The 23880-nt window shown below is 46.3% G+C and overlaps 1 protein-coding gene across 1 annotated transcript in view; it reads right to left on the reverse strand.

Moving 5' to 3' along the window:
* The window catches only part of sema3bl (sema domain, immunoglobulin domain (Ig), short basic domain, secreted, (semaphorin) 3bl), a 166643-nt gene that overhangs the window by 59456 nt on the left and 83307 nt on the right, over positions 1 to 23880 (reverse strand). Inside the window, exons 2-3 of the mRNA XM_078203399.1 lie at positions 19644 to 19804; positions 4171 to 4233 (exon numbers count right to left, since the gene is read on the reverse strand). Of these exons, the coding sequence (XP_078059525.1) occupies positions 4171 to 4233; positions 19644 to 19804 (224 nt within the window). The remainder of the gene's footprint in view (positions 1 to 4170; positions 4234 to 19643; positions 19805 to 23880) is intronic.

Below are 23880 nucleotides of genomic sequence, written 5' to 3' on the forward strand. Positions count from 1 at the left end.
TTGACTATCCAGCTGATCTATGCCCCCCATTATTTTATAGACCTCTATAAGATCACCCCTCAGCCTTCTACGTTCCAGAGAAAAAAGTCCCAGTCTATCCAGCCTCTCCTTATAACTCAAACCATCAAGTCCCAGTAGCATCCTAGTAAATCTCTTCTGCACTCTTTCCAGTTTAATAATATCCTTTCTATAATAGGGTGACCAGAACTGTACACAGTATTCCAAGTGTGGCCCTACTGATGTCTTCTAGAACTTCACCAAGACGTCCCAACTCCTGTATTCAATGTTCTGACCGATGAAACCAAGCATGCTGAATGCCTTCTTCACCATTCTGTCCACCTGTGACTCCACTTTCAAGGAGCTATGAACATGTACCCCAAGATCTCTTTGTTCTGTAACTCTCCCTAACGCCCTACCATTAACTGAGTAAGTCCTGCCCTGGTTCAATCTACAAAAATGCATCACCTCGCATTTATCTAGATTAAAATTCATCTGCCATTCATCGGCCCACTGGCCCAATTGATCAAGATCCTGTTGCAATTCTATTCAGCTGTTTCCTCACTGACAGTAAGTGTTCACTCTCTCATCACTCCCACTCCTGGCTCCAGTAACTCCTCAGGCCCTGGCCAACTCATTCAAAGCTCCCAGCCCTGCCACCCAGAGCTCCTCTCCTCATCCCCCTCAGCACTGTCACTGGCGGCCAGTCAGCCAGGACGGCTCTGCTCTCTGCAATTCTCAACCCACAGCCCCTTTAGCCTTGCCCCAACCCCTTTTCCATTTTCAAAACTTGACTGTGCCTTCAGGTCTCCATCCCCATCTCAAACAAATTATTCCAAAAGAGAAGCAGACAGAAGCAGAAAGCTACAGGCCAGTGAGCTTAAAATCTGCCACTGGGAAAATGTTCAGATATTATTAAAGATGTTATAGCTGGGCACTTAGATAAATCCAATGTAATCAGGCAGAGTCAACATAGTTTGGAGAGGGAAATCATGTTTAGCCAATTTATTGATTTGATTTGATTTGACTTATTATTGTCACATATATTAACACACTGTGAAAAGTATTAAAATAAAAGCAAAGTACTGCAGAAGCTGGAATCTAAAACCAAAAGAGAAAACGCTGGAAAATCTCAGCAGGTCTGGCAGCATCTGTAAGGAGAGAAAAGAGCTGACGTTTCGAGTCCAGACGACCCTTTGTCAAAGCTAAAAGGCAGAGAAAGTGGGAGATATTCATACTGCAGGGGGAGGGAATGAAAGATGAGTCATAGCTACAGAAACCTGGGGAAAAGACTGCTAATGGCAACCCACAGAGAGAATAAAGGGTGTGAATGGCTAAACGGCAGAGAAGTTGTAAGCTGTGCCAGATGAAGATGTTGGGGAGGTAGAGGGGAGAATGGGACAGAGGTAGAATGTAGAAAAGGGGAAGTGGGGGAGAAAAGGTAAGGGAAGGGGGATCAAGTGGGGGGGGGGGGGGAATAGTGGGGGGGGGGAAGAAAAATGAAGAAGGACAATAAAGAAATAAAAGGTAGACAACAGAAAAAAATTAAATAAAATAGAATGAAAAGTATTGTTTCTTGCGCGCTATACAGACAAAGCATACCGTTCATAGAGAAGGAAAGGAGAGAATGCAGAATGTAGTGTCACAGTCATAGCTAGGGTGTCGAGAAAGATCAACTTAATGCAAGGTAGGTCCATTCAAAAGTCTGACAGCAGCAGGGAAGAAGCTGTTCTTGAGTCGATTGGTATGTGACCTCAGACTTTTGTTCTTTTTCCCAAAGGAAGAAGGTGGAAGAGAGAATGTCCGGGTGCGTGGGGTCCTTAATTATGCTTTGGCGAGGCAGCGGGAAATGTAGACAGAGTCAATGGATGGGAACCAGTGGATGTACTGTACTTATATTTCCAGAAGGCATTTGATAAGGTGCCACATCAAAAGTTATTGTGAAAAGTAAAAGTTTATAGGAGTATAGGGGTAATCTATTGGCATGTATAGAAGATTGGTTAGCTGATAGGATACAGAGAGTAGGCAGAAATGGGCGACATGGTGGTAAAGTGGTTAGCACTGCTGCCTCACAGCACCAGGGACCCGGGTTCGATTCCTGGCTTGGGTCACTGTCTGTGTGGAGTTTGCACATTCTCCCCGTGTCTGCGTGGGTTTCCTCCGGGTGCTCCAGTTTCCTCCCACAGCCCAAACTAGTGTAGGTTAGGGAGATTGGCCATGCTAAATTTTCCCTCAGTGTCCCGAGATGTATATGTTGGCAAATGTGTGGGCTTACGGGGATGGGGCAGGGGGTGGGGTATGGTGCTCAGTCGGAGAGTCGATATAGAATTGATGGGCCTGACTCCAACTTGTCATCCCTACATGTTGACGATATAACTTGCAACATATCTTTCTGTTCATAAATGGCAACAAAATCACAGCGTTTTTGGAAAACATGTTAAGACTGAGAAGAGAGATCAGGTGAAAGTGTTCATCTGAAGGGCAATTGCAGAATAAGTTAGTTAGTTAGAAGTGGTGAGTGGAGCTGAGTCTACGAAAAGATCAGCCATTCAACTTATTGAATGGCGGAGCAGGCTTGAGGGGCCAGATGGCCTACACCTGATCCTAGTTCTTATGTTTTTACGATCAGGAGGAATAGTTGAAGAGGCGGTTTCTATCACTCTTTTCCTTTAAGTCTAACTCTGGCATTCCCCAGCAATGATTCCAGGAAGTTCTGATCCTGTAGCCCCTGTACTGGATCCATGGAATCTGGAATAAACGCTGACACACCAATGGGGCTTTTAGAGAGAGGAGAAGATTATGAGGGGCACGTATAGAGTGGACAGTCAGAAGCTTTTTCCCAGGGTGGAAGAGTCAATTACGAGGGGGCACAGGTTTAAGGTGCGAGGCGCAAGGTTTAAAGGAGATGTGCGTGGCAAATGTTTTTACACAGAGGGTGGTGGGTGCCTGGAACTTACTGCCGGGGGAGGTAGTGGAAGCAGGATACGATAGTCACTTTTAAGATAGTCTTGACAACTACATGAATAAGATAGGAATAGAGGGATTTTGTCCTCAGAAGGGTAGGGGTTTTTATTTCAGACGGGCAGCATGGTTGGTGCAGGCTTGGAGGGCCGAAGGGCCTGTTCCTGTGCTGTAATTTTCTTCGAAACCACCAGTGAGAAAGACTCCCCATTCAGCTTAAATTAAGAACCACAGGACTCTTATACTCTCCTTGGTGTTTAGGTTGACAAGAGGACTTGGCAGGATATTGCGTGAACTCACAGCCCCCCAGCAACACACAAGTGGCAGAGGTTAGAGAGTAGACTGGCCGTTGGGTCCAGTTCTGGATACAGTTGAACGGTAACCTGCTCAGCACGGTGGCACAGTGGTTAGCACTGCTGCCTTACAGCGCCAGGGAACTCGGTTCGATTCCCGGCTTGGGTCACTGTCGGTGCGAAGTTTGCACCATCTCCCCGTGTCTGTGTGGGGTTCCTCCGGGTGCTTTGGTGCTGGAGGTACAATAGCAGGCAGGGTCAGGATGAGCCCATTAAACAGCCATTAATTGGCCACTTGAGGATCTCAATACTGGGCCCAATGCTTCCATTCAACCCTGGTAACATTTCAGACAGCTTTGGGGCAGATGGGTAACTGGCAGGGAGGAGGGTAACTGGGGGGAGCAGGGTAGCTGGAGGGGGGGAGGGTAGCTGGGGGGAGGAGGGTAACTCGGGGTGGGGGGGGGAGGGTGGGGAGGAGGGTAGCCGGTAGGAAGGCCTTGCTCTGCATTTTAGGAGACCTCCACCACCCCTCACCTGTCACCAGCCCCTCCAAAGCTGCTGACAGGGCAGCATAAACCTCAGCCCTCTGCTTCAAGCACTAACTCCAGCAGTGAAAGTCCACAGTGTAACAAAACATTCTGCTTAAGCACTGAGCTCACTGCACCGTGTAGAACCCGAGGAAACCATTAATTATTACAGATGCACACAGCACACAAGAGACCAGGGCGTGAAGCGGGTTGAAGAGCCACAGTTTACAATGGAAAATCCCTCACATAGAGTAGGTGAGAGAACACAAGGTTAGGGTTTTAAACTGGAATACATGACAATTATTCATAAAGGTGGTAGGAGCTCATTGACACGGCTGAGTGACAGTTTCCCCAAAAGGCTTCACTGTAGACAATAAATCCTTTACACTTACAAATGGGTCTTTTCCCTTGAGGGCGCATTCCTCCTCCTGACCAGGCAGCGCTGGCCAGTAAATCTGAAAGAGAACAAGGAAAAGAATCGTTAAACCAGCATTAAATGACAATTAATCCAATAAGTGTTGCATGCACAGAAGGGCAGCAAGTGTCAGCTTCTGCCCCAATGTGTGTTAATCACCAATGAACCCTCCCCTATTCATGCTGGTGTAATGTGATATTATCAATATCACAAAGAATATTATTTCTCCTGAATAGTTCAGCACTTGGGGGTGGGGAGGGTGGAAATGCGTGCGTTTATCTAGCACTTTACCACGTCTGAGTATTTCCAAACACTTTACACAATGGGTTATATTATGAGTTGCAGTGACTTATATCAGTAAAACCACAGAACCGTTTCTGAGCCTTCACTAACCGCCCCCTCCCCCTCCCCACCACAGAGAGCAAAGGAGCAGGAGGAGGCCAATTAGCCCCCGGAGCCGATCCCACCATTCCCTGGGATCATGTCCGATCTGTGACCTACCCCCTTCACATCCGCCTGCTCCCCATACCCCATAATAAAGAGACTTAAAGTCAACATCTGACCCGAACCTTCCAGCTTTTCACCCATATCCAGCTGAGGCTCACTCTCACCTCTGAATCACAACACTCTCAGTCCCGCTCCAGAGCTTGAGGACAATGACAAAGGCTGACGGACCAGACTGAAGGGGTGCTGCACTGTCAGGAGTGCTGTACTTTAGGGCGCGATATTAAACCGCGCCCATCGGTCTATTCATAGTAACATAGAAACTAGAAGCAGGAGAAGGCCATTCAGCCCTTCGAGCCTGCTCTGCCATTCATCTTGATCATGGCTGATCATCAATTTCAATATCCTGATTCCCCCTTCCTCCCATATCCCTTGATTCCTTTCGCCTCAAGAGCTTTATCTAATTTCTTCTTGAAATCACACAATGTTTTGGCCCCAACTACATTCTGTGGTAGTGAATTCCACATTCACCACTCTCTGGGTGAAGAAATTTCTCCTCACCTCAATCCTAAAAGGTTTACCCCTTATCCTCAAACAATGACCCCTGGTCTAATGATGACCTTGGTTGAAATCTCGGGTGGCACGGTGGCACAGTGATTAGCACTGCTGCCTCACAGCGCCAGGGACCCAGGTTCGATTCCCGGCTTGGGTCACTATCTGCCTGGAGTTTGCATGTTCTTCCCCTGTCTGTGTGGGTTTCCTCCGGGTGCTCCGGTTTCCTCCCACAGTCCAAAGATGTGTGGATTAGGTGGATTGGCCATGCTAAATTGCCCCTTAGTGTCAGGGGACGAGCTGGAGTAAATGCATGGAGCTATGGGGATAGGGCCTGGGTGGGATTGTGGTCGGTGCAGATTCAATAGGCCGAATGGCCTCCTTCTGCACCCTAGGATTCTATGGTTCTGGACCATCGGGAACAGTCTTTCTGAATCTATCTCTGTTAGAATTTTATAAGTTTCTATGAGATCCCTTCTCACTCTTCTAAACTCCAGTGAATATAATCCTAACCGACTTAGTCTCTTGTCATATGACAGACCTGCCATCCCAGGAATCAGCCTGGTGAACCTTCGCTGCACTCCCTCTATAGCAAGGACACCCTCCCTTAGATAAGGAGACCAAAACTGACACAATACTCCAGGTGTGGCCTCACCAATGCCATGTACAATTGCAGTAAAACATCCTGATCCCTGTGTTCAAATCCCCTCGTTATGAAGGCCAACGCGCCTGCTTTACTGCCTGCTGTACCTGGCCGCTTACTCTCAGCGACTGATGCATGATGTGGACCATCTCAAGGGAGCAGGGTTACCAAATTTAACTGGGTGACATCGGCGGAAGTGATGATATTGCCAGGAAGTGACACCGCTGAATTCATGTATTCTGTTTGAGGTCATTTCTGGGATAATGCAAATGTGATTGGGTGCATCTTGGGCTGCAGGCCCCCACGATTGCTGGGAGGGGGGTGTTGCTGTTTGAGGCTGCCTGCAGCAGCAGGGGCCTGACAGCTCTCTCTCTGTCTGTTAGACCCCTGCAACTGCTAATGCTCATGTGCAGCATCAGAGGTCTGCACATGCGCACTACCTCCCTCTACAGGCTGTCCGGCGAGGTAAGCCCCACCCACAGCCTCTCTGGCTGGAAACTGACTCGCCCAAAATTTCAGAGAGAGAGTGCATAAGATTGGGCCTGAAAACTCAGCTGAAAAACTGGAACACTCCCAGTTTTGAAAAAATCTTCTAAAATTCCACCCATTCTGTGTCAACAGTTTTGAGCTGGCTGTACAAGGTTTGAGTTATGAATAGAGTTACGCAAATACAAATCTTGCCCCACTTCCTCTTCCAGCTGTCGAAGGAGAGAGATATTGGAGACAAGGTCATCTCAATCTCAGCTAATCTGCTGCTTAAACACTCTGTCACAGCCAGATCCAGCCACTACCTTTCCCTTCAGGTCAACTTGTGGTGCTACATTTGTGACAAGTCACGTCACTGACTCGTCCTACCCTCCCTTAGCCCCAGTTACAACATCCTCTGGAAACTGTAGCCTGCTCTCCACCCGGTTCCACCAGCTCCAGCATGCAGGGATAGCGGAATGACCTTCCTGACCCATCCCGTTCCCAGTTTGCAAAGAAAGTCTTTGGGGAGCTTTTCAAACACTGACTGGGAGTTACGCAGCAAAAACCAAAGGCAGTGCTTTAGTGAGTGAGTGAAAGGCCGAATTGGGAAAGATTCCGCTATCTAATTCAGGATTCCTCTGTGGACCTGTTTCTTCAAACAGGTCAACTCTCACTGATCATCCATTCCCCCCTCCGTTCGTCACCCATCCCTCTCCCGTTAACCCCATTCCCCCTTTCCCTTTAACCCCATTCCCCCTTACCTGTTAACCTCATTCCCCCTTTCCCATTAACCCCATTCCTACTTTCCCGTTAATCTCATTCCCCCTCTCCCGTTATCCTATTTCTAGGCCTTGGTAACCTCGTACTCATTGCATACTGAAATCTGCAGATGAGATTCCCCCACTCTTTAACCCACTTCCCTTGGAAAGTAGAAAGGGCGGCACAGTGGTTAACACTGCTGCCTCACAGCACCAGGGACCTGGATTCAATTCTTTGAGTCACTGTCTGTGTGGAGTCTGCACATTCTCCCTGTATCTGCATGAGTTTCCTCTGGGTGCTCCGGTTTCTTCCCACAGTCCAAAGATGATGCGGCTTAGGTTGATTGGCCATGCTAAGTTGCCCCTTAGTGTCAGGGGGATTATCAGGGTAAATGTGTGGGGTTACGGGAATAGGCCATCTTGGGATTGTGGCCGGTACAGACTCGATGGGCCGAATGGCCTCCTTCTGTACTGTAGGGATTCTGTGATTCTATGAAAGGGAGAGAGCAATAATTCCTCACCCCATGACTTTGGATTTTAAAATGAGAGACCGCAATCCAAGGAGGCCTTATTTTAACCAGGCCCCAATCTCTGCCAGTTTAATCCAGCCTTTCAGTTGAAGCAGTTCCACATTTCATTGCACTGAACTAGATAATTACAAACATACACAACAATAAACTTTCTGCCAAACAATTGCCAGGGGAAACTAACCAGGCAGCTGGAGAAACCAAGCCCCGACTGAGATCGGCCAATCCCAGCTTTCACAAACCTCATGAGCTGCTCCTGAAACTCATCCCTTTCTCCATTGATGAATTTTCTGGGCACCGGGTAGACTACACAAGAGGTGTCAGATGCAAAGGAGAGATTAAATTCATTAGAAGCATCGCTCCTTTCCATGCAATTAGGGGTGGCATGGTGGCACAGTGGTTAGCATTGCTGCCTCACAGCCATGATGTGGAGATGCCGGCAATGGACTGGGGTGGGCACAGTAAGAAGTCCCCCAACACCAGGTTAAAGTCCGACAGGTTTTAGAGTTAAAGTTTATTTATTAGTCACAAGTAGGGCTTACATTAACACTGCAATGAAGTTACTGTGAAATTCCCCCCGTCGCCACAGTCTGGCGCCTGCTCGGGCCAATGCACCTAACCAGCACGTCATTCAGAATGTGAGGAAGCCGGAGCACCCGGAGGAAACCCACGCAGACACGGGGAGAATGTGCAAACTCCACACAGACAGTGACCCAGGCCGGGGAATCGAATCCAGGTCCCTGGTGCTGAGAAGCAGCGGTGCTAACCACTGTGCTACCCCTAGGTTGACTTGGAATCACGAGCTTTCGGAGCGCTGCTCCTTCATCAGGTGAGTGGAGAGGTTAGTTTACAAACATGGCATATACAAGCGAAGACACAATTGTAAGATTATTACAGATTACATTGTTTAATTAAGTACTTAGAACACTTATAAATTACAGATCTTCACATTCCAATCTGTAATTATCTTGCGATTGTGTCTTTGTCTATATACGCCGTGTTTGTGAACTAACCTCCACTCACCTGATGAAGGAGCAGCGCTCCGAAAGCTCGTGATTCCAACTCAACCTGTTGGACTTTAATCTGGTGTTGTGGGACTTCTTACTAGGCTACAATAGTCTTTCTGTGAATAGCCACACCTGCAAACTCTCCCGGGCAGTTTTGGTTTCGCTCACTTCCCACCAGCAAGTTTACCGAGAAATATTCTTCCTGTCAACGAAGGAAATCTTTGTCATTTGGCCCACTGTCTGGTTTATTTGGTAAGAAGTCTAACAACACCAGGTTAAAGTCCAACAAGTTTATTTGGTAGCAAAAGCCACGAGCTTTCGGAACAGGCTCACGAAAGCTCGTGGCTTTTGCTACCAAATAAACCTGTTGGATTTTAACCTGGTGTTGTTAAACTTCTTACTGTGTTTACCCCAGTCCAACGCCGGCTTCTCCACATCATGGTTTATTTGGAACAGATGAGCATGTGAGTGATGGGATGGGCCAGGGCAGGGTGAGTGTGTGGGAGATATGTTACACACAGATGTACAAGTTCGGAATGAGTGCAGGAATGCACACAAACTCATGGAGAATGCTTCCATATCTGTGCTCCTGCACCTCACCACACTGCATGTCGCCGTGAAGCTTTCACATTGTTTGTGTGGAACTGAAATGAGAATCTGGTTTGGATTGATACAACCACATTTTGTTTAATTGTTTCTAGGTCTGCAAGTGATAATGCTAATGGTATGTTAATTAAAATATTGAGATACACATGGTTTTTTAAAAATACATTGATGGGATGTGGGCATAACTGGCTCAGCCACCACTTATTGCTGATCCCTAATTGCCCTTGAGGAGGTGGTGGTGAGTTGCCTTCTTGAACGGCTGCAGTGCGTGTGGTGTGTGCACACCCACAGTGTTGGTAGGGAGGGAGTGCCAGGATTTTGATTCAGTGACAGTGAAGGAACGGTGACATATTTGCTTAGTATGGCTCCTGCTCTGACCAGGACCGCAAGAAACTACAAAGCATTGTGAACGTAGCCCAGTCCATCACATGAACCAGCCTCCCATCCATTGACTCCGTCTACACTTCCCGCTGCCTCGGCAAAGCAGCCAGCATAACTAAGGACCCCATGCACCCCGGACATTCTCTCTTCCACCTTCTTCCGTCAGGAGAAAGATACAAAATCTAATAAATAGACTTTGTCAAGAATTTTACAGGTTTTAATAAGATCGCCCTTCACTTCTCCAAATGCCAGACATTGATCTTTCCTCATGGGGCAAGCCTCCCAGTGTGAGGTGATGCGGAGATGCCGGCGTTGGACTGGGGTGGGCACTGTAAGAAGTCTCACAACACCAGGTTAAAATCCAACAGGTTTATTTGGTAGCACGGGCTTTCGGAGCGCTGCTCCTTCATCAGGTGAGTGAAGAGTTGGGTTCACAAACAGGGCATATATAGGCACAGATTCAATTTCAAGTGAATGCGAGTCTTAACAGGTAATCAAGTCTTTACAGACAATGTGAGTGGAGAGAGGGTTAAGCACAGGTTAAAGAGGTTTGAATTGTCTCAAGCCAGGACAGTTAGGTGAGATTTTGCAAGCCTAGGCAAGCTGAGGGCATTCAGCCTCTGATCTTCGGGTAAGCGTTCTCCAAGGTGGCCTTCAAGACACGTGACAATGCAGAGTCGCCGAGCAGAAACTGATAGCCAATTTCCGCACACATGAGGACGGCCTCAACCGGCATCTTGGGTTCATGTCACATTACCTGTGACCCCCAAGGAGCTCATGTTGAAAACAAACACAGTTTAGACCGAACAGTCCGGTTACCCTCTCCAACTCCATGTAATTCGATATAAATTAGCCTGATTCAGCAAATTGATATCCTGTCATCCCCCTGTCTATTGCCACATTACCTTGAGAGCCACTCGTCCTGAATTGATTCTTGTGGAGCTGTTCCCCGGCAGTTACATACCCCTGAGTGATGCACCTTTGTGTGTGATAGGGAACAATTTATCACTGTGCGTGACGGAGGTGATAACCATGCTCTCATTAGGATAGCTCTTGGCTTGCTCATCATAACCCCATGGCCAAGATCCGCACTGCTCGTCATTGTTTCATTGAACACTGTGAGATTCTCTGCTGAAAGAATTCCAGTCACATTCTTCCCAAAATACTTAACTCTCACAATCCACGGCAGGCTGGTTGGCTACCAGCCTCAACAATTAAAACTGGCTTTGATTAGATAAATAGAGAGAAACTGTTTCCCCTCATGGAGAGTTGGGGGAAGGGAGTGTCATTAACCAGAGGATATAGAATTAAAGTATTTGACCAGGCAGCCCAATCTGAAGTGATTTAAAAGAATCAGTGATACGCAAATGGCCAGAATTATTTATTAGTGTCACAAGTAAGGCTTACATTAACACTGCAATGAAGTTACTGTGAAAATCCCCGAGTCGCCTCACTCCGGCGCCTGTTCGGGTACACTGAGGGAGAATTTAGCATGGCCAATGCACCTAACCAGCACATCTTTCGGGCTGTGGGAGGAACCGGAGCACTTGGAGGAAACCCACACAGACATGGGGAGAATGTGCAGACTTCGCACAGACAGTGATCCAAGCTGGGAATCAAACCCAGGTCCCTGGCGCTGTGAGGCAGCAGTGCTAACCACTGTGCCACCACACCACCCCTTACTCATAGAGTCATATAGGTTTACAGCATGGAAACAGGCCCTTCGGCCCAACTTGTCCATGCTGCCCTTTTGTTTTAAAAAACCCCTCAACTAATCCCAATTGCCCGCATTTGGCCCATATCCCTCGATACCCATCGTACCCAGGTAACAATCTAAATGCTTTTTAAAAGGCAAAATTGTATCCGCCTCTGCTACTACCTCTGGCAGCTTGTTCCAGACATTCACCACCCTGTGTGTGAAAAAATTGCCCCTCTGGACACTTTTGTATCTCTCCCCTCTCACCTTAAACCTATGCCCTCTAATTTTAGACTCTCACCTTGCGTTAAAGGCACTATGTAAATGCAAGTTGTCATGTTTGGAGGCAGACTGAATCAAAACTTTCAAAAAGGGAATTGGATCTGTACCTGGAAAGGAAAACAGTGTAGGGAAATATAGGAATATTGGAATTGGTTAAGGTGAGAGGGACCTTAACCAAGGTTATATCCTAGCCAAATTCAAAATGCAAAATTGATGATTCAAGTGGGCTTCATAAAACACTTTGGACTTTTTAAACTGAACCATAACAATTCCGTGAGGTAAGTATTTTGGAAGCATGAAAATCATGGAATCATGGAACCCCTGTCGTGCAGAAGGAGGCCATTGCTCAGAAAATGGCCAACATTTTGTTTGATGATTGCGCTTGGAACTTTCTAGTGAAGACAACACTTGTTCCTTGTGCGGCACGGTGGCACAGTGGTTAGCACTGCTGCCTCACAGTACCAAGGACCCGGGTTCGATTCCCGGCTTGGGTCACTGTCTGTGCAGAGTTTGCACATTCTCCCCGTGTCTGTGTGGGAGTCCTCCAGATGCTCAGGTTTCCTCCCACAGTTCGAAAGATGTGCTGGTTAGGTGCATTGGCCGTGCTAAATTCTCCCTCAGTTTACCCAAACAGAAAGTTCCCGATTAAAAGTTAAACAATACTCGCTGAGTCTCTTGGCTTATTCAAAAAGGGAAGGAGGCAAAATGTAGGAAACTACAGGCCAGTTAGTCTAAGTTCAGTTATGGGAAAGATATTTGAACTGATTATTGAGGCGAGAACAACAGTGCATTTGGGAGGTCATAATCTGATCAGGCAGAGTCAGCATGGTTTCATGAAGGGGAAATCGTGTCTGACATATGGTAAAGTTCTTTACAAACATAGAAGATAGCAGCAGGAGGAGGCCATTTGGCCCTTCGAGCCTGCTCTGCCATTCATCACGATCATGGCTGATCATCCAACTCAATAGCCTAATCCTGCTTTCTCCCCATAACCTTTGATCCCATTCACCCCAAGTGCTATATCCAGCCGCCTCCTGAATACATTCAATGTTTTGGCATCAACTACTTCCTGTGGTAATGAATTCCACGGGCTCACCACTCTTTGGCTGAAAAAATGTCTCCTCATCTCCATCCTAAATGGTCTACCCCGAATCCTGAGACTGTGACCCCTGGTTCTGGACTCCCCCATCATCGGGAACATCCTCCCTGCATCTACTCTGTCCAGTCCTGTTAGAATTTTATATAAACATAAGGACATAAGAATTAGGAGCAAGAGTAGGCCATCTGGCCCCTTGAGCCTGCTCCACCTTCAATAAGATCATGGCTGATCTTTTCATGGACTCAGCTCCACTAACCCACCCGCTCACCATAACCCTTAATTCCTTTACTGTTCAAAAATGTATCTATCCTTGCCTTAAAAGCATTCAATGAGGTAGCATCAACTGTTTCACTGGGCAGGGAATTTCACAGATTCACAACCCTTTGTGTGAAGAAGTTCATCCTCAACTTAGTCCTAAATCTGCTCCCCCTTATTTTGAGTTTCACCCGCCAGTGGAAACAACTTCCTTGCTTCTATCTTATCTATTCCCTTCATAATCTTATATGTTTCTATAAGATATTCCTTCATTCTTCTGAATTTCAATGAGTATAGCCCCAGTCTACTCAGTCTCTCCTCATAAGCCAACCCTCTCAACTCTGGAATCAACCTAGTGAATCTCCTCTGCACTCCCTCCAGTGCCAGTATATCCTTTCTCAAGTCGGGAGACCAAAACTGTACACAGTACTCCAGGTGTGGCCTCACCAGCACCTTATACAGCTGCAACATAACCTCGCTGTTTTTAAACTCCATCCCTCTAGCAATGAAGGATAAAATTCCATTTGCCTTCTTAATTACCTGCTGCACCTGCAAACCAACTCCTTGAGATTCTTGCACAAGGACACCCAGGTCCCTCTGCACAGCAGCATGCTGCAATTTTTTACCATTTAAATAATAGTCCATTTTGCTGTTATTCCTCCCAAAATGGATGACCTCACATTTACCAACATTGTACTCCATCTGCCAGACCCTCGCCCACTCACTTAGACTATCTATATCCCTTTGCAGACTTTCAGTGTCCTCTGCACACTTTGCTCTGCCACTCATCTTAGTGTCATCTGTGAATTTTGACACACTGCACTTGGTCCCCAACTCCAAATCATCTATGTAAATCGTAAACAATTGCGGTCCCAACACTGATCCCTGAGGTACACCACTAGTCACTGATCGCCAACCAGAAAAACACCTATTTACCCCCACTCTTTGCTTTCTGTTAGTTAACCAATCCTCTATCCATGTTAGTACACTACCCGTAACGCCGTGCATCTTTATCTTATGTAGCAACCTTTGGTGCGGCATCTTGTCAAATGCCTTCTGGAAATCCAGATACACCACATCCACAGGTTCCCCATTGTCCACTGCGCATGTAATGTTCTCAAAGAATTCCACCAAATTAGTCAAACATGACCTGCCCTTCATGAACCCATGCTGCGTCTTACCAATGGGACAATTTATATCCAGATGTCTTGCTATTTCTTCCTTGATGATAGATTCAAGCATTTTCCCTACTACAGAAGTTAAGCTAACTGGCCCATAGTTACCATAGGGGTTCTCTATGAGATTCCCTCCCTCATTCATCTGAACTCCGGCAAAAACTGAGGAGTTAGCAGCCAGAATAGATAGTGGAGAGCCAGTCTATATTGTATATTTGGATTCTCAAAAGGCATTTGATAAAGTGCTACACTTCCACGCAAGATAGGAGCTCACGGTATTGGAGGTAATATTCTGACATGGATAGAGGATCGGCTAACTGACAGGAAGCAGCGAATAGCGATAAGGGTCTTTCTCAGGTTGGAGGGCATTAACCAGTGGAGTGCCACAGGGATCAGCGCTGGGAACCCCTGCTCTTCACAATATGTATTCATGATTTGGAGGAAGGTACAGAGTGTACTGTGGCCATATTTGCAGATGATACAAAGGTGGTTGGGAAGGCAGGTTATAAGGAGGATGTAAATAGTTTAGAGAGAGATATCGACAGGTTAACTGAGTCGGTAGAGAACTGGTAAGTAGAATTCAATGTGGAAAAATGTGAGATTGATCATTTTGGAAGAAAGAATAAGGCGGAGGATTATTATTTAAATGGAGAGAGACTGCAGAAAGCTGGAGCACAAAGAGACTTGGGGGCCTTGTTCGTAAAACCCAGAAAGCTAGCACACAGGTACAGAAGGTAATCGGGAAGGGAATTGGAATGCTGTCTTTTATTTCAAGCGCCTGATGTAAAAAAGTAAAGAGGCATTGCTGTAACTGTACAAGGTACCAGTGAAGCCACATTTAGAAGACTGTGTACAGTTTTCGTCCCCTTATTTAAAGAAAGATATGTTAACATTGGAGACAGTGCAGAGGAGGTTTACGAGGATGATCCTGGGTGTGGAGGGACTGCCAAATGAGGAAAGATTAAACTGGTTGGGTCTGTACTCCTTGGAGTTCAGAAGAACGAGAGGTGATATAACTGCAACAGCCGTTTAGACAGGGTAAGTGTTGGGAGGATGTTTCCACTCATGGGAGAGTGTAGGACCAGAGGGCAGAGTCGCAGAATAAGAGGCGCTCATTTAAGATGGATTTGAGGGAGAATTTCTTCTCTCAGAGAGTGGTGAATCTTTGGAATTCTTTACCTGTGGAGATCGAATCCTCAAACATCTTCAAGGCTGAGATGGATAGGTTTTTAATCAGTCGGGGAGTTAAGGGTTACAGAGATAAGGCAGGAAAGTGGACTTAGTGAGTGTTAGATTAGCCATGATCTTATTAAATGACGGAGCAAGCTCGAGGGGCTGAATGGCCTCCTCCTGCTCCTAGTTCATCACATTGTAGGATCAGAAGAAACTAAATCAAACACAGGCCCTCCAAACTCAAAATGCCTCTCACTTCATCTTGCTTTGACCACAAATAGTGACCAGGTGCCCTCAGGTTTTACCTCACTACATAGCTTGGTGTGAAATGGCCAGAGCGTGAACTGGCTTAGTGCCTTATTTACTCTGGCAAGCCTGGAGATTTTCAATTAATTTCAGGCATGACCCACAATGTTTATGTGGCTCGCTGGAATAACATTTAGCAGTGAAATAGGAGCTCCAGGCGTTACTAACACGGGTAGCAAGCAAAATCATCTTGATCTAATCACTAATTGTTCTCTGCTTTCAAGTCGTTTCCTTACAAAGAGCCGAGGACTCCAAAGATCCAGTTGCTGGGAGAAGTTAAACGATGTCAAGGATGTCAGCAGTATTCACAATAACCCCGATTTCCAGATTTATTTCATTAGTTCAGCGGAGATTAAAAGGTTTATAGGTTGTCGTCATCTTATTAAATTGCCCCTCAAGCGGGATCAGAACTTACCATTGCTATCCAGTAGACAATGAGGTGACTGGCTCTGTAGCGATTTTGTTCCATTGCTGATTGGATATGTCAGGCCATTGCTTTCAAATTTACTACTGCAATTATATTGCTATCTCCCTTTATCACAAACACATTGCCCATTCGAGTTAAGTTGCGCCACAGGTATAGAACTGTCCGCGGCTACACACTTACACATCTCACTGTGCCAGGAATATAAGAACACAATTTGGGACGGCACGGTGGCACAGTGGTTAGCACCGCTGCCTCACAGCGCCAAGGACCCGGGTTCGATTCCCGGCTCGAGTCACTATCTGTGTGGGGTTTGCATGTTCTCCCCATGTCTGCGTGGGTTTCCTCCGGGTGCTCCGGTTTCCTCCCACAGTCCAAAGATGTGTGGGTTAGGTGGATCGGTCATGCTAAATTGCCCCTTAGTGTCAGGGGGACTAGCTAGGGTAAATGCATGGGGTTATGGGGATAGGGCCTGGGCGGGATTGTGGTCAGTACAGACTCGATGGGCTGAATGGCCTCCTGCACTGTAGGATTCTATGAGTAAAACAATTCCTCACTGGACGTTTGTAGTCGTGTTCCTGAAAAGTGCGACATTAAGTGGAAGAACTTTTAGCAAATCATATTTTTGCCATGACAACACTTCCTCCACGATCATCCTCAACATCAGTGTCCCACAAGGCTGTGTCCTCAGCCCCCCTGGCACAACAGTGTTATCACCTCAGGTGTCTGAGGTCACGGACCAACCGACTCAAGAACAGCTTTTCCCTGCTGCTGTCAGACTTTTGAATGGACCTACCTTGCATTAAGTTGATCTTTCTCTGCACCCTAGCTATGACTGTTACACTACATTCTGCACCTTCCCCTTTCCTTCTCTATGAACGGTATGTTTCGTCTGTATAGCGCGCAAGAAACAATACTTTTCACTGTATGCTAATACAGGTGACAATAATAAATCAAATCAAATCAATGTAAAAACTGTAGTTGGATTCTGTAGGACCTTTCTCATCAGCAAAAGACATTGAACAAAGAACAAAGAACAATACAGCACAGGAACAGGCCCTTCGGCCCTCCAAGCCCACGCCGCTCCCTGGTCCAAACTAGTCCATTCTTTTGTATCCCTCCATTCATGTGGCTATCTAGATAAGTCTTAAACATTCCCAGTGTGTCCGCCTCCACCACCTTGCCCGGCAGCGCATTCCAGGCCCCCACCACCCTCTGTGTAAAATACGTCCTTCTGATATCCGTGTTAACCCTCCCGCCCCCCCCTCACCTTGAACCTATGACCCCTCGTGAATGTCACCACCGTCCTGGGAAAAAGCTTCCCACCGTTCACCCTATCATAATTTTCATAATTTTATACACCTCTATTAGGTCACCCCTCATCCTCATTGAATCCTGTACATTAGGGGCAGCATGGTAGCACAGTGGTTCGCACTGCTGCCTCACAGCGCCAGGAACCCAGGTTCAATTCCAGCCTCGGGTCACTGTCTGTGTGGAGTTTGCATGATCTCCCCATGTCTGCGTGGGTTTCCTCCGGGTGCTCCGGTTTCCTCCCACAGTCCAAAGATGTGCGGGTTAGGTCGATTGGCTGTGGTAAATTGTCCATTAGTGTGCCGGCATGTGTAGGTTTGAAGGATTAGCAGGGTAAATATGTGGGATTATGGGGATAAGGCCTGGTTGGGATTGTGGTCGGTGCAGACTCGATGGGCTGAATGGCCTCCTTCTGCACTTTAAGGATTCTATGATTCTACGGGGACGGCACGGTGGCACAGTGGTTAGCACCGCTGCCTCACAGCGCCAGAGATCCGGGTTCAATTCTGGCCTTGGGTCACTGTCTGTGTGCAGTCTGCACGTTCTCCCCGTGTCTGCATGGGTTTCCTCCGGGTGCTCCGGTTTCCTCCCACTCCCACAGTCCGAAAAACGTGCTGGTTAGATGCATTGGCCATGCTAAATTCTCCCTCAGTGTACCCGAACAGGTGCCAGAGTGTGGCGACTAGGGGATTTTCATAGTAACTTCATTGCAGTGTTAATATAAGCCTACTTGTGACTAATAAATAAACTTTAACTTTATGTTACTAAATCCCTATATTCGTTAAGGAAATAACTTTTGAGATAAAATCTTTTTTAAGCATTTTTTTATTCCATTCTTAAAACTGCAAGGCCCGTGTGCAGAGGGAACAGGGCGAGACTTTCACCCATCTCCTCTCTTGCTCCAAAAACCAATTCAAATTGAATCCAATTCACAGTCCCACAAGAGAGACAGACAAGATCCAAGCTGACAAGAAAAAGTGTTGCACCCGATCTTGGGCTTGATCTGACGCTTAGCCAAAAGGCCGAGAAAATAAAATTAGAATAAATTAAAATAACATCAATTTTAAAATATAAAGGAAATATGCGTGCTTTTTCTATTAACCAGCTCTGTCACTGCCCAGCTGTCCTCCCACAAGAAACATCATCACAAACACACTAACCAGTCTTCATTGACTCTTTCCAGGCATTTTTAGATGGAAGTTGGTTGCTGTGCTTGTCTTATAGAAACATAGACCTGAGAAGATAATTAGTTGCTGCTTTGGAATGCCCTCACAACATGTTAAACATTAAGCAAATGCTAACTCTTCTCTTCTGTTCTTTCCTCCTAATTCATCTTAAAAGAGATGGTTCCACACTCTTGTCCCCTCTTAATATCTTCACTGTCAACATCGTGACATCACCCATCAACTTCCACCTTATTTCTGTTTAAAATCTGCTCCCCCTTACTGTAAAATTATGGCCTCTCATTTTAGAATGTCCATCAAAAGGAAACATCCACTCTGCGTCTACCCTGTCAATCCCTTATAGCATCTTATACCACAATTAGATCTCCTCTCATTCTTCTAAACTCCACCGAGTATAGGCCTTAACTGCTCGATCTCTCTTATAGAATCATAGAATCCTACAGCGCAGAAGGAGACCATTTGATCCATCAAATCTGCACAGATTACAATCCCACCCAGGTGTTTACCATGGTCAATCCCCCTAACCTACACATTTTTGGGCACTAAGGGACAATTTAGCATGGCCAATCCACCTAACCCGCACATCTTTGGACTGTGGGAGGAAATCGGAGCACTGGGAGGAAACCCATGCAGGCACGGGGAGAATGTGCAGACTCCACACAGACAGTTACCCAAGGCTGGGAATCGGATCCGGGTCCCTGGTGCTGTGAAGCAGCAGTGCTAACCACTGTGCCATCGTCATAAGACAAATCCTTCATCCCTGGAATCAATCTAGTGAACCTTCTCTGAACTGCCTCTAATGCATTCACGTCCTTCCTCAAGTAAAGGGACCAAACCTGGGCGCAGTGCTCCAGATGCGATCTCACCAATGCCCTCTATCTTGCAAGAGCACTTTGCTACTTTTATACTCTACCCCAGTAGCAAAGAATGCCAGGACTCCACTTGCTGTCTTTATTTATTACCTGCTGCACCTGCATAACAATGTTCTGTGACTTGGGGCATAGAATTCCCGATTTTTCTGATTTTCACTGCTTTTCCTGTGGGCAAAATACTTCTTAGATTCCCTTCTAAATGGTCTTGGTTCTAACTCCAAGATTATATCCTTTGCCCCCACTCTGTCCTGGCGTAACAAGAATATCAGATAACAAAGTTGAGCTACCTCTCTGGCGTCAGTGCTCGGCTGGTCCAGCTGGAGTGAGTACAAGGCATCCTTGGCTCCAATGAAAAGGCGGTCGTGATACTCATCGAGGAACATTGAACGGAAATCCAGGAAACCACGGTAACCAAAGAACATAACAGATCTATTGGCAGCCAAGAGATCTAAAGCAAAGGAAACAATAAGTGTTCAGTCAAGCCCACCATTCATTGTTAAGTCTGTGATCCGCTGTAGGAAGGTCAGGGTGTCTTAAGGGGGGACCCGAGAGTGTCATTGCACCTTCCAAACTGATTGGTAGCTCCAATGCTTTCATAGTGAATATCCGCTGGCAACAACACGTGCCATTGACAGGGGGAGTAATGAACCCAACACTATGGGGGCATTTAAGTAGGATACATACAACTGGAAATGAATCCTTTGAAACGCCCCCAGGGTAATGTATTTTAAAGAAAACCATTTAAAAATGAATTTCAAATATGCAAATTCCCTTGAGTCAGCTCCTGAAAGAAAGCTCCTCAAGCCTGCTCCGCCATTCATTTTGATCATAGCTAATCGCCAAATTCAATATCCAGATCGTGCCTTCCCCCCCCACATATCCTTAATCCCTTTAGCCCCAAGAACTATATTTAACTCCTTCTTGAAATCACACAACGAGGGGAAATTTTCCCGCCCCACCCGCCATAGGAATCGTAGTGGGCTGGAAGGACAGACCATGCAAAGGTCATTTGACCCGAGGCAGGGTTTGCCGGTTTTGGGGTGAGCGTGGATGGAAAATCCCACCCAACGTTATTGCCTCAACTGCTTTCTGCGGTTAGTGAATTCCACACATTTACCGCTCTCTGGGTGAAAAAATTTCTCCTCACCTCACCTCAGTCCTAAAAGGCTTACCCCTTATCCTTTTAGGACTGAGGTGTGGAGAAATTTCTTCATCCAAAGAGCAGTGAATGTATGGAATTCATTGCCACAGAGTATGAAAGTTATGAGACCTCTTTCTTTATCAGCTTCTGATGCTGCGTTCCTCTTTTAATGCCCTCATGACCAAGGATTTGGCACGTTCGCTACGACTCTCACCAACTTTTACAGATGCACCATAGAAAGCATTCTTTCTGGCTGTATCACAGCTTGGTATGGCCCCTGCTCTGCCCAAGACCGCAAGAAACTACAAACGGTCGTGAATGTAGCCCAGTCCATCACGCAAACCAGCCTCCCATCCATTGACTCTGTCTACACTTCCCGCTGCCTCGGGAAAAGCAACCAGCATAATTAAGGACCCCACGCATCCCGGACATTCTCTCTTCCACCTTCTTCCGTCGGGAAAAAGATATAAAAGTCTGAAGTTACGTACCAACCAACTCAAGAACAGCTTCTTCCCTGCTGCCATCAGGCTTTTGAGTGGACCTGCCTCGCACTAAGTTGATCTTTCTCTGCACCCTAGCTATGACTGTAACACTACATTCTGTACTCTCTCCTTTCCTTCTCTATGAACGGTATGCTTTGCCTGTATAGTGCACAAGTAACAATACTTTTCACTGTATACTAATACATATGACAATAATAAATCAAATCAAATCAAATCAAAAGGAAAAAGCTGAATCGAAACATCTAAACCCGATAATAGAACAGTACAGCACAGAACAGGCCCTTCGGCCCACAATGTTGTGCCGAGCTTTATCATCGATAATGTTCATCAAAGCTCAGTAGCCCAATGCACAAAGCAGTAAGTACAGGAGTCTGTGATGTTTCTATGATATTCCACAAGCCCATTCTAAACCACAGTCCGTAACGATTTTAATTTCTGTTATTAATCCGTGTGAACCTTTTCTATTCATGCCTTCCTTCCAACGCATTAAAAAAACTGAATGAAAAGCTGGCAACACTTAAAAGGAAATCCTCCAGTGAATGACACACAATTGTTGGAGAGTTTTATATAAGAAGCAAAGTCTTCCATAATGAACGCTTAATGAACCCAGGCCTTCTCAAAAGTGCTTCACAAGCATTGATCTACTTTGAAAACGCAGTGTAATGTAGGAATCTCCACAGCACACCAAACGCCCATCCAAATCCAATTAAATAAATGTCCAAATAATCTGTTGCAGTGCTGCTGAGTGTGTGATAAAGACATCAGGGAGACCTCCCTCTTTGTCTTCTAACTAATGCCTTGGGATCTCACCTGAGAGAGTTGGCAGGGTCTTAGTTTCATGTTTCACCCCCAAGACTGCATCTCCAACAATGCAGCCCTCCCTCATTACTGTACTGAGGATGTAAACGAACCCATGGTGCTACTTCGAAGAGCAGAGGTCACTCTCCAATGTCCTGGCCAGGCTGGCATGGTGGTTAGCACTGCTGCCTTACAACGCCAGGGACCCGGGTTCGATTCCCAGCTTGGGTCACTGTCTGTGTGGAGTTTGCACATTCTCCCCGTGTCTGCGTAGGTTTCCTCCAGGTACTCCAATTTTCTCCCATAGTCCAAAGATGTGAGGGTTAGATGGATTGGACATGCTAAATTCTCCCTCAGTGTCAGGGGATTAGCAGGGTAAATCCGTGGGGTTACGGGGATGGGACCTGGGTGGGATTGTTGTAGGTGGAGGCTCAATGGGCTGAATGGCCTCCTTCTGCACTGTAGGGATTCTATGATTCCAAATGGACACCTCATTGCAGATTGTGGGATCTCACCAGATGCATGATCCCCATGTGACAACAGTCACTGGATTTTAACTAATGACAACATTTTGGAGATCCAATACCAAATAATTACAAATCTTTCCATTCACTCGAGCAGTAAGTTGTTGACATCCTCTTTTTTTGCGTCCGTCAGTGGGCACCAATTAATAAGGAAGCATTTTTATTTCAGGGTAGATGGTGTACACTCATATCAGTAAACCCGACACTTGGAAGTTCCCGTACATGATGTATTTGAACTGGAAAGGGTGCAAAAAAGATTTACAAGGATGTTACAAGACTGGAAGGTTTGAGTTATAAGGAAAGGCTGGGTAGCTGGAACTTTTTTCCCTGGAGCGTAGGAGGCTTAAGGGTGACCTTATAAAGGTCTATAAAATCATAAGGGGCATAGATCAGGTGAATATTAAGGTCTTTTCCCCAGGGTAGGGGGGTTCAAAACTAGAGGGTATAGGATTTAAGTGAGAGGGGAAAGATTTAAAAGGAACCTGAGGGGCAACTTTCTCACACAGAGGGTGGTGCGTGTATGGAATGAGCTGCCAGAGGAGGTGGCAGAGGCGGGTACAATTACATTTAAAAGACACTTGGACAGGTACATGGATGGGAAAAGTTTAGAGGGATATGGACCAAACGCAGGCAGATGGGATTCGCCCAGTTTAGGAAGCCTGGTTGGCATGGATGAGTTGGGCCGAAGGGTCTGTTTCTGTGTTGTATATCTCTATGACTTGATGTATGTGAGTTGTTGCTGCTTGCCGTCCCTCCAATTAACTACTGATTAGCTAATCAATACAGATGGGTGACTGCTGGATAATCTTTTCCTTCTTTAAACCCTTTTGAATAGCTGGAAAGCTCATTGGCTGGTATGAACCGCGGCAACAGACAGTCCCTTTGTAAAACAATCCCACTGGCGAGCCCAGGTGCCGACTGGATTTGGGAAAGCCATAGGCTTCACTCAAATGCCTTCATCTCATCAGGGCAGATCCTGTCAGTCATTACACTGAATTCCACAAAGCCTTTCAAACAAGGCCCTAACCGCTCTGGGCCGACCTTGGAAGGTTACTCCGAGAGACTGTTTGTTACCAGATCCTAATAAAAACATTCAGGGTAATGTCGAAAACACACCGTGTCTTTCTTTCTCGTCTCTGGCTATTCATCGCCGTTGTGGAAATGTGACTCAAGGCCAGGCCTTAGCCAATATCAAGCCTGCCTCAGACCCAAAGCCTGAGGAGTTTTCCTCGCAATAATTACACCTCGCGGCTTTGGTTACCCACGCTGCCGCGGAAAAACAATTCCGATTTTGTTAGGAAGTCTAACAAAAAACAGAAGCACCTACTCAAAATGCAGCCTCGGAAGTACAAACAAGGTATTGTACTCCGATACATCGGGGCTGCAGGGGTCAAACACTCGCGTTATAAACCAGCCAGATGTTCCACTTTGGCTTGGGTCGATTCAATTATATCTCCCTAATAAACTGCTCTGGGACCGTTCATAATCGCAGCATTCAGTCAAATCTCTTGTCACAAACAAATACGCACTGATTGAGTAAATAAGGAGAAGCTGTTTC

The sequence above is a fragment of the Mustelus asterias genome, chromosome 3 (genome assembly GCF_964213995.1).
Source record: "Mustelus asterias chromosome 3, sMusAst1.hap1.1, whole genome shotgun sequence".
NCBI classification, from domain to species: Eukaryota; Metazoa; Chordata; class Chondrichthyes; order Carcharhiniformes; family Triakidae; genus Mustelus; species Mustelus asterias.